This window comes from Cetorhinus maximus, chromosome 3 (assembly GCF_964194155.1).
Source record: "Cetorhinus maximus chromosome 3, sCetMax3.hap1.1, whole genome shotgun sequence".
Lineage (NCBI taxonomy): Eukaryota > Metazoa > Chordata > Chondrichthyes > Lamniformes > Cetorhinidae > Cetorhinus > Cetorhinus maximus.
The window spans coordinates 196767814-196787711 of NC_135881.1; the positions used below are offsets into that span (position 1 = coordinate 196767814).

At 40.1% G+C, this 19898-nt stretch overlaps 2 protein-coding genes across 3 annotated transcripts in view; one reads left to right on the forward strand and one right to left on the reverse strand.

The window, feature by feature from the left end:
* Nucleotides 1-14354, reverse strand: part of eci2 (enoyl-CoA delta isomerase 2) — a 156710-nt gene extending 142356 nt beyond the window's left edge. Inside the window, exon 1 of the mRNA XM_078539553.1 lies at nt 14198-14354. Within this exon, the coding sequence (XP_078395679.1) occupies nt 14198-14253 (56 nt within the window). The 5' untranslated portion in view covers nt 14254-14354. The remainder of the gene's footprint in view (nt 1-14197) is intronic.
* Nucleotides 14355-14654: 300 nt separating this feature from the next.
* cdyl (chromodomain protein, Y-like) overlaps nt 14655-19898 on the forward strand; it is a 189644-nt gene continuing 184400 nt past the window's right edge. Inside the window, exon 1 of one of the 2 annotated variants that reach the window (XM_078539554.1) lies at nt 14655-14857. In XM_078539554.1, coding sequence (XP_078395680.1) covers nt 14834-14857 — 24 coding nt within the window. In that variant the 5' untranslated portion in view covers nt 14655-14833. The remainder of the gene's footprint in view (nt 14858-19898) is intronic. The other variant, XM_078539555.1, reaches the window with a different exon arrangement.

Sequence of the window (19898 nt, forward strand, 5' to 3'; positions counted from 1 at the left end):
TGCGAATGCTCAGCCTTATCTTTTGCACTAATGTGCTGGGCTCCCCCATCATTGAGGATGGGGATATTTGTGAAGACTCCTCCTCTAGAGAATTGTTTAATTGTCCACCACCATTCACGACTGGAGTGGTAAGACTGCAGGGCTTAAATCTGATCTGTTGGTCGTGGAATCGCTTAGTCTATACCATATAGACTGCAGCAGTTCAAGAAGATGACTCACCACCACCCCCTCAAGGACAATTAGGGATGGGCAACAAATGCTGGCATGGACAGTAACACCTAAATTGCATGAAAGAATAAAAAGAGGTGGAGTGCCTCCTATGACCTCAATCCCTCTATTGCTCTCTCTTCTACTGGTCACCTGCAATTCCTTCCACAGAATATTTCTGCTGATCATGATGACATAAAAATAGGTGCAGGAATTGGCCATTTGGCCCCTCGTGCCTCCTTCACAATTCAATAAGATCATGGCTGATCTGATTGTGACTTTAACTCCACTTTCCTGCCTGCCTCTATAACTTTTGACTCCCTTTGAGATTAGAAATTTGCTGCTGATGGTCCTCCTTGCTCGAAGTGCAATCAAAAGCTGGCCTGGTGCTGCCCTCCATGATGTTGTCTGTGTAAACACCTCCAAATTCTCATAAGTGCTCTTACTGAACTGCTTCCCAGAGGGAACTGAGAAAGCAGCTTTATTTATTTAACCATTCTTACAAAGTGGTACTCAATCTCGCCTTGGTTTCACTGGTAAGTTTCCTGGAAATCTGTGCAGGAAGCAAAGCAAAAAGCACGTGGTAAAAGCCTTATTTATATAGGTTAATGACCGAGTCACCTCTCCCAAGCTTGGTACTTGGATGCCCCCAATATCTCCTAAAGTGAAAACTGATGTGGCCGTGTGTGCGGCAGGTTAAGGTTGAATTTCCAAACTTTGACAGTTGAACCAACCCCTCCATCTCGCGTGGAGGTGGTGGATTAACATCAAGGCCACTGTGTTTAGTTATATGTCTGCCCTGGCAAAAAAAAAAGAACAACTTGAGGAAGCATTTTAAACAGTATATGAAAGAGGAATGTCATGATGATGTGATGTGTGCATATGTAAGATTAATCTTTAATTTCATTGGCTGGTCAAATACGTATTTCATTCCTTTGAAAGGACTTTTTAAAACAAACAAAAACACAGACTTAAGATGGCTGCCACAGGTCACCTGACAAGTTGGTCCATTTCTGGAAGTTTCCAATGTGGATTACAATTAACATATGCCAAGGCAAACCTGCTATAGAAGAATTTCATCACCTGTTGATGTCAGGAATTGCTTCAAAGATGGACTGAAACTGTAATTTGTATTTCTACAAAGCTACTGTTCAGGCAGAGACAAAAAGTCTACTGGGACAATGGTTATATAGAAAACATTGATACGATCTTCCTAGCTCATCACAGGGAAGAATGGTCCATTCAGAAATGATGGCTGGGACATTAAAGAAACTAATCATCTAGGTCATAACACAATAGCCAAAGTCTGTCCAGACATGAGCTAATCAATTGTCTTCTAAAATCATTATGGGGAGAGAGGTCATGTGACCAGAACAAAACATTTTGAAATGTATTTTATTACAACACTGTGGTTGCTTTTGTAGTCTAGTGGTAGTCATCTAATGGAACAGTATCATCTCGCTTTCCCTATTCTCAAGTTCAGAGCCCTATCTCTGTTACATTGTGGAATCCATCACAGAGATAGAGAATTAACTAAAAGGAGTCTCGGGTGCAACATCAACGACTTTTGGAAAAGACGGATTACATTTAAAAGAGACTGTCTCCAGGAATTGCAGTTTACTTTGGCCTCAACTCCACTGGAATTTCAAGACCACCATGAAAAATCTGCCTCAGCCACAAACAACAGCGAACTCTCTATTTTTTTTTAATCTTTTATCATCGAGTTTAATTTGGTCAAAAAATAATTGTGTGTGTGCGTGTGTATGTGTGCGTGTGTATGCGTGCGTGCGTGCGTGCATGTGTATGTGTGCGTGTGTGCTGTGAAGATTAGGACATGGGTTTACCTTTTTAAATATCTTTATATCTTTACCTCAGTGGGTTTTTAGCACAATAAAAATTAACCCTTTTGTATTTCAATTCAAGAAAGCCTGTTGGATTGAGTTCTTTGCAATCAGCAGGTAAATTGTTAAGTACGATGCAGAATTAATACCTTTATCCTTATAAATTACAAAAATCCTGTTATGATCAATCGAGGACTGGGAAAGAAAAGTCGAGTCCTGACAAGTGTCCTCACTGGTCGTAACAGGAGTCACAGTGACATTGTTCCAAAATTATCCAATTCACATTGCACATTCATCCCATTACTCACTGGGACTTTCTTTCAGTTGTATATATAGAATGTTTCCACTGAGAGAAAAGATATGATGAGATATGTATTCATGAGAATGGTTCCAGGGATGAGGAACTTTAGTTAAGTACATGGATTGGAGAAGTTGGGACGATTTTCCCTTGGAGAAGGTTGAGAGAAGGTTTGGTAAAGGTATTTAAAATCATGAGGGTTCTGGACAGAGTAAATAGGGAAAAACTGTTCCCATTGGTGGAAGGATCAAGAACAAGAGTGCACAGATTTAAGGTAATTAGCAAAGGAAGTAATGGAGACTATTTTCACGCAGCAAGTGGTTAAGATCTGGAATGCGCTGCCTGAATGTGTGGTGGAAGCAGGTTCAATCAAGGCATTCAAGAGAGAATTGGGTTATTAGCCAAAAAGGAAGAGTATGCAGGGCCAGTGGGAGAAGGTGGGGGAATGGCATGAGGTGGTTGCTCATTTGGAGAGCTCTCACACACATGGCAGGCCAAATGGCCTCCTGTACTGATTCGTTTCTGTGATGTAGAAAATTCAATTGTTAAGTTTGAGGCCAATCTTCATCGCTAGCAGGTACAAGATTATTAATTATTTCAAATCTCTAAACAATCTCTGGGGCTAATTTCCATTGGATTCCAATTCCAGGTTGAAAGAGGTTGTTTACAATCTTCATATCCTGTTTGACCCCAAACTGAATTTCAAGTCTTAGATCCTCTTGATCACAATGACTGCATACTTCCAGTTCGGCAACACTGACCAACTCTGCTCCTGCAATCCTTGCTCCTGCAAGCTTTTGTATGTGTCTTCATCACCTCTAAGCTCAACTACATCAACTGTCACCATAAACTCCAGTAACTTAACCATGTATTCTGCATTATCCATGCAACCTCCTCCAGCCTCACAATCTCCAAAATCTCTGCACACCTCTGATTTTGGCCTCTTGCACATCCACAACTTTTATCACTCAATGATTGCCAGCCATACCATCAGCTTTAAGAAAGGATACAGTTGCATTGGAGGAGGTACAGCAAAGGTTCACTGCAATGAGGAGGTTGTCCTATGACGAGAGGCTAAGTAAATTGGGCTTATGTTCTCTGGAGTTTAGAAAAATGAGAGGTAATGTCATTCAAGATTTTGAAGGGGCTTGATAAGGTAGACGCTGAGAGATTGTTTCCACTGGTCAGGGAATCCAAAACACGGGGGCATAGTCTCAGGATAAGGGGCTGATCATTTGGGACTGAAATGAGGAGAAATTTCTTCACTCAAAGGGTTGTGAATCTTTGGAATTTTCTACCCCAGAGGGTTGTGAATGCTCCATCATTGAATACATTTAAGGTTGGGGTAGACAGGTTTTTGGTCTCTTAGGGAATTAAGGGATATGGGGAGCAGGCAGGAAAGTGGAGTTGAAGCCCAAGATCAGCCATGATCGCATTGGATGGCGGAAAAAGCTCAATGGGCTGGGTGGTCTACTCCTGCTCCTATTTCTTATGTTCTTATGCCAAGGCCCTAAGCTCAGGACATCCCTCTCTAAACCTGGCTAGCTCTGTTTTTCTTTCAGATGCTTGGTCCTCATATCTTCTCCGATTCTTTTGCCAATCATCTTAAATCAGTGCTCTCTGGTTATTGGCCCTTCAGCCAAGAGAAACCATTTCTCTTTATTGAACACTACATAAACCCAACAGTTCTATCAAATCTCTTCAGCCTTCTCTGCTCTAAGGGGAACAACCCCAGCCTCTCCAGTCTATCTACATGATTGGTTCTGGGGAAGAGGGATTACATTAAAGTTAATCTCTTTTGTATTGTCTCCAAACCCAAGTACGTAAGAAGTGGGAGCAGCAGTAGACCACATAGCCCATCAAGCTTGTTCCACCATTCAATATGATCATGGCTGAGCTTGGACTTTCCTGCCTGCTCCCCATATCCCTTAATTACCTGAGAGACCAAAGATTGGCCCCTTATCCTGAGACTGTGCCCCCCCCCCATGTTATAGACTCCCCAACCTGCAGAAACAATCTCTCAGCGTCGATCCTATCAAGCCCCCTCTGAACTTTGTAGATTTCAATTAGATCGCCTCTCATTCTTCTAAACTCCAGGGAATATAAGCCTAATTTACTCAGCCTTTCATCATAGGACAACCCCCTCATCCCAGGGACCAATTTCGTGAACCTTTGCTGTACTGCCTCCAATGCAAGTAAATCCTTTCTTAAATGTGGAGACCAAAACTGCACACAGTATTTCAGATGTGGTCTCACCAAACCCCTGCGCAACTGTGGCAAGACTTTTGTATTCTGGTACTCTAATCCCCTTGCAATAAAGGCCAACATGCCATTTGCCTTCCTAATTGCTTGCTGCAACAATATTTTCTGCATTCCTTGTACAAGCACACCCAAATCTCTTTGAACATCAACACTTACAAGTTTCACACCTTTTAAAAAATATTCTGCTTTTTATTCTTAGGACCAAAGTAAATAACTTCACACTTCCCTACATTATATTTCATCTGCCTTCTTGTTGCCCACACACAATCTGTCTATATCTCTTTGCAGCCTCTCTGCAGCCTCCCCATAGCTTACCTTCCCACTTAGCTTGGTATGATGAGCAAACTCTCTGCTTCATCTAAGTCATTAATACAGGTTGTAAATAGCTGAGTCCCCAGCACTGATTCTTGTGGCACTCCACTATTCACTGTCTGCCAAATTGAAAAAGCCCCGTTTACACCCACTCTCTGCTTTCTGTTAATAATCATCTACCCATGCTAAAATAGTACCCCCAACTCCATGAGCCCTTATCTTACCTATTAACCTATTGTATGGCACGTTATTGAATGCCTTTTGGAAAGCTGTCATATCCTTTCTAAAGTATGGTGCCCAGAATTGGACGTAATACGCAGCCTGGGCTGCACTAGTGTTTAATAGAGGTTTAACATGCCTTTCTGAATTTTGTGCTCAATGCCTCTATTTATAACATACGGGATCCTATATGCTTTACTAACTTTTGTTAACCTATCCTGCCACTTTTAAAGATTTATGCACAAACACTCCCAGACATCTCTTGCACTGCCTTTAAAATTGCACCATTGTCTCTTCATTCTTCCCACCAGAATGTATCATCTCACTCTTCCCTGCATTGAATTTAATCCACCATCTTATCCTAGTCCTCTTTAAGTCTTAATATCTTCTTACTGTTTATTCCATTTCCAAGTTTCATGTCATCCGCAAATTCAAAATTGTGCCTTATACCTGCAAGTCAAATCATCAATGTATATCAAAAACAACAGTGGTCCTAATTTTTAGAACCCCATTGTGTTGTATTTGTCTGCAGTCCAAAAAATAATCATTTGATACAACTCTGTTCTCCATCCCTTAACAAATTTTGTATCCATGTTGCTATTGCCCCTTTTATCCTGTGGGCTTCAATTTTTCTAACAAGTTTAACATGTGGTAATTATTAAACGACTTTTAGAAGTCCATATACACAGCATCAATTGCACTGCTCTCAGCCAATCTCATCATAAACCTCAATCAAGATAGCCAAACATGATTTGACCTGCTGACTCTTTATTAGTCCACGTTTGTCCAAGTGGCTTTACATTTTTACTTGGAGCATAGTTTCTAAAAGCTTCCCCATCACTCAAACTGACTGGCCTGTAATTGCTGTGTGTATCCTTCTCCCTTTTTTGATCAAGGGTGTAACCTTTGCAATCCTCCAGTTCTTTGGCATACCCTTATATGTAAGGAGGATCAGAAGATTGTAGCCAGCACCTCTGTAATTTCTACTCTGACTTTCCTCAGTCAGCTTGGGTGCATCCCATCTGGACCAAGTGACTTATCCACTTTAAGTACTGTCAGCCTTTCTAGCACTTCCTCTTAATCTATTTTTACTCACATATAGTATCCTGGCAACGTCATCATTTACCATAGCTCTGACAAAGTCCTCTTCATAAACATCAATGCAAAACATAGACAGACACAATGGTAGATTGCACAGACAAGTGGCAGATGAAGTTCGATGCAGAGAAGCGTGAAGTGATTTATTTTGGCAGAAAGAATATGGAGAGACAGCATAAAATAAAGGGAGAAACTCTAAAGAAGCTGTAAGAACAGGGGGACTTCGGTGTATATGTACATTTGTTATTGAAGATGGCAGGGCATGTTGAAAGAGCAGTTAATAAAGCATATAGTATCTTAGGCTTTATTAATAAGGGCACTGAACACAGGAGTAAGGAGATCATGTTGAATTTATATAAGACATTAGTTAAGCCTCATCTGGAGTACCGCGTCCAGTTCTGGGCACCATACTTGGGGAAGGATGTGAAGGCATTGGAGAGAGTACAGAGAAGATTCACAAGAATGATTCCAGGGATGAAGAACTCTAGCTATGAGGATAGATTGGAGGAGTTGGGACTGTTTTTCTTGGAGAAAAGGCGGCTGAGAGGAGACTTGATAGAGGTATTCAAGATCCTGAGAGGTATGAACAGGGTAAATAGTGAGAAACTGTTCCCACTGAAGAGAGCACCAAGAGCTCAAGAGCACAGATTCGAAATAATTGGCAAAAGGAGTAAAAGTGATGTGAGGAAAATTTTTTTCACCCAGAGGGTGGTTGGAGTCTGGACCAAATTTCCTGAAATTGTGGTGGAGGCAGGTTCGATCGAGGTATTCAAAAGGGAATTGGATTGCTATCTGAAAAGAAAGAATGTGCAAGGTTATGGGGATAAGGCAAGTGGGACTAGGTAGAGTGCTCTTTCAGAGAGCTAGTGCAAACTCGATGGACCGAATGGCCTCCTTCTGCACTGTAAAGATTCTGTGATTCTGTGAAAACACTCATTTAGTACCTCAGCTATGCCCTCTACTTCCACCAACAGATCTCCATTTTGGTAACTAATCGTCCCTATCGCTTCAAACAACCCTTCCACTGTTAATAACAATACAGTTAATAACTCATTACTATCTCTAAATTGTCATAATGTTTATCTGATATCCAATACTGAATGAGCATAAATTTCCTCCAACTAAATATTGGAAAGATTGTAGTCATTGTTTACACCTCCTGCCACAAACTCTTTTTCCTAGCTGCTGAATCTATCTGTCTACTTGGATACTGTATGAAGCTAAACCTGACTGTTCACAACCTTGGCGTCACAGCTGACCTTAGGATGTGTTTCTGACCACATATCTGCATCTACTTCTACCTCTGCAGCATCACCCTACTCTACCCTGCCTCAGCTTATCTGTTGTTGAAATCTTCATCCATACCCTTGTTACCTCTCATGTGGACTATTCTAATGCATTCCTGGCCAGTCTCACAGGTTCTATCCTCCATAAATTTGAGGTCATCTGAAACTCTGCTGTCCATGTCCTAACGCACACCAAGTCCTGTTTGCCCATCAATTCTGCATTGACTCCCAGTTAAGCAATGCCTCGATTTTAAAATTCTCACCCTTCCAATCTCTGTAATCTCTTCCAGCCCTGTACCCCTTTGAGATATCTGCACTACTCCTGTTCTAGCCTCTTGAGCATTCCCGATTTTAATTGCTGCACCACTAGTGATCATGCCTTCAGATGCCAAGATCTGGAATTCCCTCCATACTTCCGCAAAACCTCCCTCTCAGACCAAGCTTTTGGTTATCTGCCCTAATATTTCCTTATGTGGCTTACTGTCAAATTTTGTTTGATTATGCTCCTGTGAAGCACTTTGGGATGTTTCACTACGCTAATTGTGTTATATAAATACAAGTTCTTGTTAATATGCCTATAGATTCTCTTTTATGTTAGCCACTAATCTATTCTCATATTATCTCTATGCCTGCTTATTTCCTTTTTTGGCTTCTCTATACTTCTTGTATTCAACCTGATTCTCCCTTGTATTTTCAAGCTGACATCTGTTAATTGAATGAATGTTAAGTATCCTTTTAAAGGGTTGTTCATTTGTTTAAATTGTTCATTTGATTTTTTTTAAAGAAGTATAAAGAGATACTGGGTTGTACAGTTTGGAACTATATATTTGTAATGTCTCACTTTGTGAATAAATCTAAAAGTAAGCAAAGATGGACTTCTGATCTCCTCCTTCGCCAATTGGCTGTAAGAAGTTTAACAACATCTGCCATACACACCTTTTTCTGTTTCATCCTACTCTGACTCCTTCGTCATCTGTGATGCTCTAGCTTTGGTTGCCCTTCCCTTCCCTCTTCTGGGAATGTACCTGGACTGCAGCCAAGCCATCTCCACCTTTGTTTCAATAGATTTCTAGATGCCAGTCTTTGACTCCAATTTACTGGGGCCAGATCTTTCCTCAATTTGCAGAAATTAGTCCTCCTCAAGTTAAGTGTTTTTATTCTGCATTACACCTTGTCCTTCTCCATAACTAATCTAAATCATATGATGCTATAATCACTAGTCCCAAGATGCTTCCTAAATGTCACATTCTCCACTTGACCCACTTCATTCCCCAGGACTACACCCAGCGGTGCTTCCTTCCTCATTGAGCATGAAACAGTGTTCAAGAAAATTCTCCTCACTCAATTCAGAAATTCTTTGCTTCTCTGCATCAAAGTCTCCCATTATCCCTACTTCATAGTTCTTGCACCTCTCCAATTTCTTAGTAGGAAGGAGATAGCAAGCCTGATCTATTTGGTGGCCTATAACATACACAAAGTTACATAATATTTCCTTTATTGTTTCTCAACTCCAGCCAAATAGATTGACTTTGACTCCTCAAGGACATTCTCTTTTTCTAGCACTGTAATAATTTCCTTAACTGAAACTGCTCTCCCTCCTTTTTTTTAAAAAATCTTTTCCTATCTTTCCCGAATAACTAATACAGAGGAACATTAAACATTCAATCATCCCTTTTTGAGCCACTACATCATACTCCCATGTAGCTATTTGCACTTCAACTCACCAGGCTTTTTAACCACACTGTGCATTTACACATTTGCACTCCAAACCTTACTTACACTTCTTTATATTATTAATATTCACACCTAATCCTGTAAAATTTCTAAATCTGTTTTTCGCAGTACTCTGTATACCTTGTTTCTACATTTTATATACTACTATACTTTTCTTCCTGTAGGTGGTCAATGAGGTAATGTTTATTCCACACAAAGTCCAACCTTGAACTTTGCATTTACTGATTCTGCAGTAGCTGCAAACTATTACTCAGCAGTTTTTTTTTTTAAACAGGATATTTTTAGCCACTTCATTTTAGAGGATAAAGGCTAATGGTTTGTACAGGTTTTAGCTATTTTTTTTATTGATTCATGGGATGTGGGCGTCACTTAGGCCAGCATTTATTACCCATCCCTAATTGCCCTTGAGAAGGTGATGGTGAGCTGCCTTCTTGAACCGCTGCTATCATGTGGTGTAGATGCACCCACAGTGCTGTTAGGGAGAGAGTTCCAGGATTTTGACTCAGCGCCAGTAAAGTAACAGCAAAATATTGTTAGATTATTAGATTGTTAATAATTCTAAACAAAATTTAAACAGTTGTTTCTACACCAGAATATAGAAAACAAAAATACTTACAATCTGAGGATTTATTTTATTTTTTTTTTAACAGAAAATTTATGAATGATCTTTTTGTCTGACTGTAGATTTTCCAAAAGCCAGTCTATGTTTTTTGGTATCTATGGCTTTCTTTTTAACCCCTGCTTCAGAGTCAAATTGAGAGCAAAGGGTTTTCAAGCACGATGGGTGAGAGGTGTTTCCTTATTATCCAGGCTAGCAAGCAAACTTTTTATTGTTTAGTCTTTGTGGCAGAGGGTAGGGTAGGGTGTTGGTGAAGAGCAGCTTCTTTTTAACATATTAGCCATGTTCACCTGGGTATCCTCTTTATTAAAAAAATTCATGGGCTGGATTTTGCAGTCAGCAGTCAAAAACAATATTTTCTTCTGCACATTAAAATGTAGCATCCTTGTCTGATGGCTCAGTTCTTGAATGAAAAAGTTGAGAACAACAATGCCCCTTCACACTGGAGTCATGGAACCCCAAAAGAGACTATTATATATATCTTCTCAGCCTTAGAAGACTTCCATGATGCAGTAGCTTTGGGAGTCCGCAAATGCACAGAATAACCCAAAGGCCATGAAAATATAGGAGACCATATAAAAGGAGGTTCTGGCTTGAACTGCAAGGCAGAATGCAGAGAAATGAGTCTGCATCAGTCAAGCAAAATGACTATTAAAGAGAGATAACATACATCTCCACTATTTTAATTTTTCGTGGACATAAAATTTCATCAATTAATGAAATTAATCGGATATCTGTTATACTGTACAATCACCTTACTGTGAAAGAAAAAGCAGCTTAGCAAGTTAAATATTAAGTACTAACTCTGTTTGCCTTCACAGCAAATAAATACAAATGCAAAAGACACATAGCCAGTTCAGGTCACAAATGGAGTCCCCGCCATCACATACCCTGGTCCCAGTATTGTTCAAGAAAACGTAGGGCAGCAAGAATCAAATCAAATCAAATCTACCCTGTATGCCACAGGGATCAGTGCTGGGGCATCAAGGTTTTAACAATTTATATAAATGACTTGGATGAAGGGACTGAAGGAATGGTTGCTAAATTTGCTGATGACACAAAATTAGGTAGGAAAGTAAATTGTGAAGAGGACACGAGGCTACAAAGGGACATAGATAGGTTAAGTGAGTGGGCAAAGATCTGGCAATTGGAGTTTAATGTGGGCAAATGTGAAATTGTCCATTTAGGCAGGAAGAATTAAAAAAAAGCTTATTATCTAATGGTGAGAGATTGCAGAGCTCTGAGATGCAGAGGGATCTTGATGTCCTAGTGCATGAATCACAAAAGGCTAGTATGCTGGTACAGCAAGTAATTAGGAAAGCTAATAGAATGTTATTGTTTATTGTCAGGGAAATTAATTACAAAAGTAGAGAAGTTATGCTTCAGTGGTACAGAGCACTGGTGAGACCATGCCTGGGGTATTGTGTACAGTGTTGGTCTCCTTATTTAAGGAAAGATATAAATGCATTAGAAGCAGTTCAGAGAAGGTTTACTAGACTAATACCAGGAATGAGCAGGTTGCCATTTGAGGAAAGGTTGAACAGGTTAGGCTTGTTTACACTGTAATTTAGAAGAGTAAGGGGCAACTTGATTGAAACCTTTAAGATCCTGAAAGGTCTTGACAGGGTGGATGCGGAGATGATGTTTCCTCTTGTGGGAGAATCTAGAACTAGGGGTCACTGTTTGAAAATAAGGGGTTGCTCATTTAAGACAGCGATGAGGAGAATTTTTTTCTCTCTCAGAGGATTGAGAGTCTTTGGAGCTCTCTTCCTCAACAGGCGGTGGAAGCAGAGTCTTTGAATATTTTTAAGGCAGAGCTAGATAGATTCTTGATTAACATGGGGATGAAAGGTTATTGGGGTAGGCAGGAATGTGGGGCTGAGGTTAAAATCAGATCAGCCATGATCTTATTGAATGGCAGAGCAGGTCCCAGGAGCTGAGTGGCCTACTCCCGCTCCTAATTCGCACGTTCACACGTATATTTGTATGTAAATCCTACAAGAAACACACAAACCGCATATGGGAGTAACTGACGCTTTCAAATCCAAGAACGTATGTATAGCTGACTAGAATGCCTAATACACCCACATATTAGTTCAAATCACACGAGTAAGTACTCTCAAATTCATATTAACCTTCATGAAGATAAAGGAACTTTAGTGTTAAGCAGTAGAATGTATCTTAGTATTTCACCAGTTACACACCATCATTTCTAGAACCAGTGAATGGATGTACCATCAAACCTCTATGTTGAAAAAAGGTTAAATTATATTGTTATTTGATCAGGAAATGAAAACTCAATCTTCCTGAGCTGAATCCCATACTCCAACAATATTTAAGATACCACTGATCTACATATCGAAAGTTTTTCTTAAAAAAATAAGTAGATAATAGTTGTTGTACAGTACACACTTTCTCTATGTATTGGTTGCAAAGCACGCACAATGCAGCTAAAGCACCATTAGGTGCTTTCACATCTTGTAAATCCTCTTCAACCAATGCATTTACCTAAAATGACAACAGTTACTCAATAACTAAATTACATATATGGTTGTTGTTTTATATGCTGTTCACATAGAGCAAATACATTCTCACACCTGAAAGCATCTGCTAGAACAATTCAGAAGACTTGATGGATGCAAACATACCTATTGACCGGAAACTCAAAAAGAGCAAAAGGGTAGAAACTCACAAGTGACCACAAAATGGAAGTAAAAAAGATAGAAGCGGATGCAAATCAGAATAAAGCAATCAGGTAAAGCATGCATGGCTTTCTTTAATCCATGCAATTGCAGAATAAGGGGAAAGTCAAAGGTGGTAAAGATTTCCACAAAAGACTCCTTTCCACAAAAGACTTCACTCAGAGGGTGGTGAATCTTTGGAATTCTGTGAAGAGGGCTGTGGAGGCTCAGTCACTGAGTATATTCAAGGCAGAGAACATAAATTCTGTTAAAAAGAGAAACTGGTTGGTTGCTCGAAAAGAGGAATATTAAAAGGCATTGGCAGTCAATTGGAAAGTTGGATCTGATCAAGTGGTACATACGAAGAAAAACAGCAGTACAGATCTAATGGGTCAACTAGACTGTTTCTGTGCTGTAAAATGATGTATATTTTCAGTTTAAAAAGAATAATCAAGAAAAGTTAAAATAAGATTAGAAACATTGATAAAGATAGTGGAAGGAAAGGCAAGTTGTGACATTGAATGGACTGTCCAACATTCAAATGTTTCTCTTACATACTATGCAAAAATGAAAACAAAAGATGAGCCTTTCCAGACAGGAGCGCAAAACTCAATTATTTGAAGAACTTGAGATGTAGATTGAAGTGTTGAAGAAGAGAGGCATCAAGCATGAAAGAGGGTATTAAGTTTCTTGGTTACAAATTTAGTAATGTGAAAGCTCCATGTGGATAATCATATTGTAAAATTCAGGCTAAAAGCCCATGGTGCATGGCATTTGAAAGGATGACAAGGATAGGAAAGAAGAGTAGGCAATATTTAAAGTCACAAATTGACTACATCAAGTTTGGGTTGTAGAGTCCGTATAATGTAGGATTAAAGCATGACCAGGAGCAACAATTCCCACGATGTTCAAATCCTCTAACTCTACCCAACATCATTCTGGGAGGGAGAACCATCACCACAAAGACTCTACAAGTTCAAGAAGTCCTGCCAATATCACAGGACAACAGGGGATGGGCAATTATAATTAATAATGCAGCTCTGCAAGTAATCATCAATAACCAGAGAACAACTTAAAAGGTGCAATGTCAGGAGGTTGAGAGTTATTTGCCGTGTACTTTCAACGCATAACACAAAACAGTCTCTAATTTCTTTAAAAACATGTGGTGGGTTAAGACTTCGTTCTCCTGAAACTCTGAAGATCACACACTTGAGGGACCTTTGATTAAGCCATGCCCATTCACTATCTGCCGCATTCACGTGTAGCATTTGATTGTAAACTTGGACATTTTGGAAATTAACATTTGAAGAATGAACCGTAATCATCTCATTCCGCAAACAACGGAACTGTGGTTTTTGATTAAAGATGACTCGGTTTTTGACAGCTCGTTCTCAGATTATTTTGCATAAAGGAGTTCCAGTCAGAATTTTAAAAGCTGAGACGAAATCTCATTTTTTTTAAACAAAATACTTCAATTCATGACCATATGAAATTGAGGCCCAAGTCGGCTGCAGAGGGATTCGATTGATCAACTGTTGATTTCAGAGGACCTGGTTATGACTTTAAAAGTCACCAAAGTGTGACTAAAGAAGCGGCGTTAAACTTGGAGCAGTGCCCTTGGTCAGTGCGACAACCCTCACCTGAGCGTCTTCAACAACTGCCACCTTCCCGGTATGGTGTAAAAGGCAGCAGCCATCAAAACCAATCACCCCAACCTTCCCTCGGCGTCAAACACGCAGCAACAGACAGACTCCACTTGGACTTTTACCTTCGCCCCGGCCCCTCCTCCTCCTCTCCGCGCAGACTAACTTGACGGTTAACCCTCGCCCCGCCTCCTCCCTCGCGCGCGCGCCCATCGCCCCGCCAACGTCAAACTGCTCTCTCGGCACGCGTCGGCTCAAAGTGGTGGCCCGGTCGGAGCGCGGTGACGTAACGACGCCCGCCTGGCTGGCCGCGCAGCAAGTTAGGTTGATCTTATTTTTTTCCTCTCTCTCGCTCTTTAACCGTTTTTTCTCGGGACCCCCCCCACAACCTTCCCTCGCCCGCGCACGCGCGAGAGAGAGAAAAGAGAGAGAGAGGAAAGAAAGTACAACTTCCGCTCTCCCTCATGGACCAGCGCGAGCTCCCTGCTGCGCAGAGCGAGCTGCGCACTGGCCATTCTCCCCTTCTCTCTCCTCCCTCCCGGAGTTAAAAGGAGGCCAGGCATCCAGAGCACATAGGGGGCTGGAAAGTGATTCCCTCTCACTTGATTTTAGAGGCTTTCAAGCTTTAGGATTATGGCTTCGGAGGAACTGTATGAGGTATGGGGGAAAAAAAAAATACGTGATTGTAATTGGTTTCCGACTCGTACTTGTTCACGAGCCCCCCCCCCCCTCCCTCTCTCTCTCTCTCTCTCTCTCCCTCCCTCCCCACTTTCCCTCTTCCCACTCCCTCCTTTAAACCCGGAGTGATATGGCGATCCGAGTCCAGCTTTTTTAGTGGCGTGAGTGCAGCCGGTGTATGGGGTGCGCACGCGTCCGGGCGGGGGGGTTGGCTGTGGTAGAAGAGAGTTGTTTGAAATCATCTTTTAAAGGGAGACTTGACTTTTAGTCCTCACAGTGTTGGCGATTGGCCTCCCCCCGCGGTATTATGTGTAAGACTATGTGGCTAAGTGTTAAGGGAGATGGGGTCTAACTATTTGCTGGCTTGTGTGCACACTCACAACTAATGCCGTCCTCAGCTATGTCGCAACGTACTATCTAACGAAGACAGGGAATCCAAAAACTCGGTTTTCACCTTTTTTTTTTCTTCTTCTTGGGAGGGAGGGAGGTGGGGGGGAGTTTTTTTTAAAAAAAAATTATGAATTTTTTTTCAAAAGGGCATTTGACTTTATGTACTTCCCAACCGCTCTCTGTTAATATTGGATGAAGTAGGTTTTTCTGTTTGATTTTAATTTGTTCAATCTCGTATGGATGGTTACCTTCCAGATTTTAGCAAGGTTTCATAAACTAGTGGCAAGGGGGTTTTTCTGCTTTTTTTTTTGCAAAGTAGCTCTTTTAAGTGGATTCTTTCCTGGGAAGAAAGTTGAAATGAATAATATTCAACCTACATTTATTGAGAATTAGTGTATGGTAATCAATTTGATATAAGCTCTCCTAGGTTTTGACCTAGAGGACTTGAGGTTCTTCAGTCAACTAATTTTGGATATTGTCTCTCTTTACCCCCCCCCCCCCTTCAAACTTCTATGTTTACTCTTCTCCCTTTACTCACACACTCTCTCTCTTCTTCCCCCCCGCCCGCCCCCCCACCCCGTTTGCAAAACTCCCTAAAGGTATAATGTAATAGGAGAATAGAACTTGTCACTCATTCTCAAACAGACCTAGAAAATTTATGTAGCCTGATTTATTGTGTATGTTTCTGGGGGTGGGGTGGTTGGAGGAGAGAGAATACCCAGCTTTAAATTTTAGAAGCCTTTTGGTTCTTCAGATGTTTGTCAAACAGTCCTTGATCAAAAGTACTTTTTTGGTTGGTGATGGGTGAGCCTGGATGAAATGAGAAGCTGATTCCCTAAGGTATAGGTAACAAGTGCACTTGTGTATATATTAGACCTGTCTTTGGTGAAATTGGAGATATGCTTAAAAATGGGACTTTCTTAATCTTGTACCCATTGTCATTATAAATAGGATCTATAATGTGAAAATGAGAGCTTTGCCTGAAATTCTATTTAAAATTTTATTTTGACAATTTGAAAGATTGTTGGCTCTTCCATTCTTTGTTTTGATAACTGGAAAATAACTTTTATCTAGCATTTTTATAGATAAAATTTCAAATACCCTTTGCAGTTGAAATTGTTTACCATGAATGAGGATTGTTTGGAAGTTTTTGCATAAATAGTAATTTTAATGTACTTATGATTTGCTTGTGCAAGAGTGGCAGAAACAAATGAAGCAGAGTTGGGTGGATGAATAATTGAATCAAAATTTGACCTTTACTAACTTCACTGTTGGCAGTGATCTTTGTGTGATCACCCAATGTTGATGCTTCAAACTTCCATATTCTGAATCCAAGTGCCAATTGTTTGAATTTTTGAACTCTAGGAAGGAGGTTCTTTAATTGGCATTCTAAGATATAACAGTGCACAGTACAATAACCTGTCTTGAGATTGTATATGGAAGATTGGTAATATTTGTTGGCTTAACAATATTGACTTTTAAGCATCTAATTTTCAGTAATAAGATTCAAGAACCAGAAGAAACACCGGATATCTTTCATGCACACCTTTGTCAAACATGAGTATGAGTTTCTGAGATGAATAGTTTAGGCAGTCCGTATAAGCCTATCAAGCTCTTTTGAAATTTAGTTCTTTCAGAAATATTGTAGTAGGTTACACTATTTTGGTTTGGTCTTGGCTACCTTTTCTAGTTCTTTGACTGGATTTTTTTTTTTGTTTTTTTTCTTCAATCCATCTAGTCAAAATGTTTAGGAGTGATGCTCATTTGCTGCACTGTAATTTCTAATTGTTGTTGGGCAAAGCATTGTTGCATGTTATGCTTTTTTTAAACCATGATTTAACATTTTTTAAAAAACTAATGTATTAGTGTCAATCTGATTTTGCTGCAATATGTATTGATGAGAAAAACCTTGTGTACACTCTGGTTGGAAAGCCCCAATGAAGAAGTTTACATTGCCAATGTTATTTTGTAAAAATGAAATGTAAGATGCACCAAAATTATTAATGCTGCTTGAGATGCATCTTTGGAACCTAAGGGGCAGAAAAATTAATCTATTAACATGCTATATTTAATTGTTTTGTGTTTCCTTGTATCATCTGAGAAGTGACAAATATATGTAAACTTATTATGAAGGTGTATTGAATTAATCTGATTTATAATCCTCTTGACAGTTATGTCCACACTTGAATATTGGGGTTGGGATTGTTTTTGATTTTATTACAAATAATCGGTTTCAGTTGTGTACAGAGTTTGATTTTTAGAATATGGCGAGCTCTTTGGAAATCATTTGGTAACTGTCATGCGATGCAAGTTGAAAAGGTGCTCACAATTGGTAATATATTGGTTCTATTCAGATGTGTGGTTTCTGGGCTATTGTGCTTTCAATATAAACGTAATTTGATGACTGCCATCCTTCTGTTCAGTTTTGCAAAACTATTTTGATCATGTTCATTATGACATTGGTCTTAAATTTAGTACTTTTCTCCCTTGTAAAATGACTACCATCTAAATCTATACCAACACCACTGTAGTCTGTTTTTATTCTTTGTATTATCTTCAATTTCATGTCGATCTAATTATCCAGATATCTTCCACAGTTTGGTTACCCTGCAACCTAAAGGCATGTAAAGGAAGAGAAATTTCATATTTCCCATCGTTTGATATTGATAAAGATTTGAAATTATGTTCATATTACCATACAGTGTTTATTTGTTCTATTGTTGCCACAGGTCCATTTTGGTTTGTTTGAATCTTGCACCAAGTTTTTTTTTAGCCCAAATGTAAATGATAGTCTCTTCCAAATAATTATGTAACCAATAGGACATGGTGGCTACGATGCTGGATCAGTGACCCAGAGTGATGCTTTAAATTCCACCCATAGCAAGTTGAGAAATTTAATTTAATAAATCAGATACTGTGTGCTATTGCTGGGGGGTGGGGGTGTGAAATGTAAGCTGCTAATTCTTAAAATCCAACTGATTCATTAATGACCTTCAGATAATGGAATTTGCCACCCCATCCCTATATTTTAGTCTTTTAATGTCTCTGAAATGGTCCAGAAGGCCACTCTGGTTGTGCAGTTGTGGTGGTTCAGGAAGAAAATCCATCACCTTGTTAGAATAACTGGTGATGGACATTGGGTGTGGTCATGGTGGCATTGCTCACATTCTGAGTTTTGTCTGGTAAGTAATTTTGTGAATAACTGTTTTCCATGTGTACAGTAAATTACTGCCACATCAAGGAGATATTGTTCTGTCATAAATCAGAGCTGGCTTTAAATTTTGCACCTTGTTTATGTGGCACATGAACTATTCAGCAAAGCTGACTTACCTTCATCATTCATCAGGAATCCATTTTGGGATTGTGCTGCTAATCAAACCTGAAAATGAACAGCACTTCTATCCAATTGACCTAGTACACACTGACATTGTACTTGGTTGTGGGACCAAATCCATCTCGAGTGAAATAAGATCTCTGACCTCGCCCTCCTCCACTATTCTAACGAAGCTTGACGTTAGCTTATTGGACTTATTGGAGTGGCACTTTGATGGGTTCTGAAATGGCTAATAAGTCATCCTTGACCCTGAGGAACTGCCTAAGAAGAGACTAACATTTGAGTTCAACAATTTCAGACCATAACCTCTGCCCCCAACTTGGTTAGTGATGATTCTGCTATCCTTAGTTTATACCCACTCTAGACTGATCTCTTGTTTTTATACTTGTCCTATTTGCATCATCTTGCACCATAATGCCTTTTTGCCATTTAATCTTTCTTGCCTACCACCCCTTTTTTTATCAGCAGACCTTCCTTTTTTTTTTCTTTCTTTATTTCACTCCTTCTTCCCTGACCCTTCCTTTCATTTGACTCTATACTTCAGGTCAAACTTAAATGTTAGCTCTCGCCCTTGCCCTCGTATCACATTTTACATTCTAGTCACTTGCTGGCCACTTGCTGGGTAAAATTGTTGGCCACTTGCTGGGTAAAATTGTTGGCCACTTGCTGGGTAAAATTGTTGGCCACTTGCTGGGTAAAATTGTTGGCCACTTGCTGGGTAAAATTGTTGGCCACTTGCTGGGTAAAATTGTTGGCCACTTGCTGGGTAAAATTGTTGGCCACTTGCTGGGTAAAATTGTTGGCCACTTGCTGGGTAAAATTGTTGGCCACTTGCTGGGTAAAATTGTTGGCCACTTGCTGGGTAAAATTGTTGGCCACTTGCTGGGTAAAATTGTTGGCCACTTGCTGGGTAAAATTGTTGGCCACTTGCTGGGTAAAATTGTTGGCCACTTGCTGGGTAAAATTGTTGGCCACTTGCTGGGTAAAATTGTTGGCCACTTGCTGGGTAAAATTGTTGGCCACTTGCTGGGTAAAATTGTTGGCCACTTGCTGGGTAAAATTGTTGGCCACTTGCTGGGTAAAATTGTTGGCCACTTGCTGGGTAAAATTGTTGGCCACTTGCTGGGTAAAATTGTTGGCCACTTGCTGGGTAAAATTGTTGGCCACTTGCTGGGTAAAATTGTTGGCCACTTGCTGGGTAAAATTGTTGGCCACTTGCTGGGTAAAATTGTTGGCCACTTGCTGGGTAAAATTGTTGGCCACTTGCTGGGTAAAATTGTTGGCCACTTGCTGGGT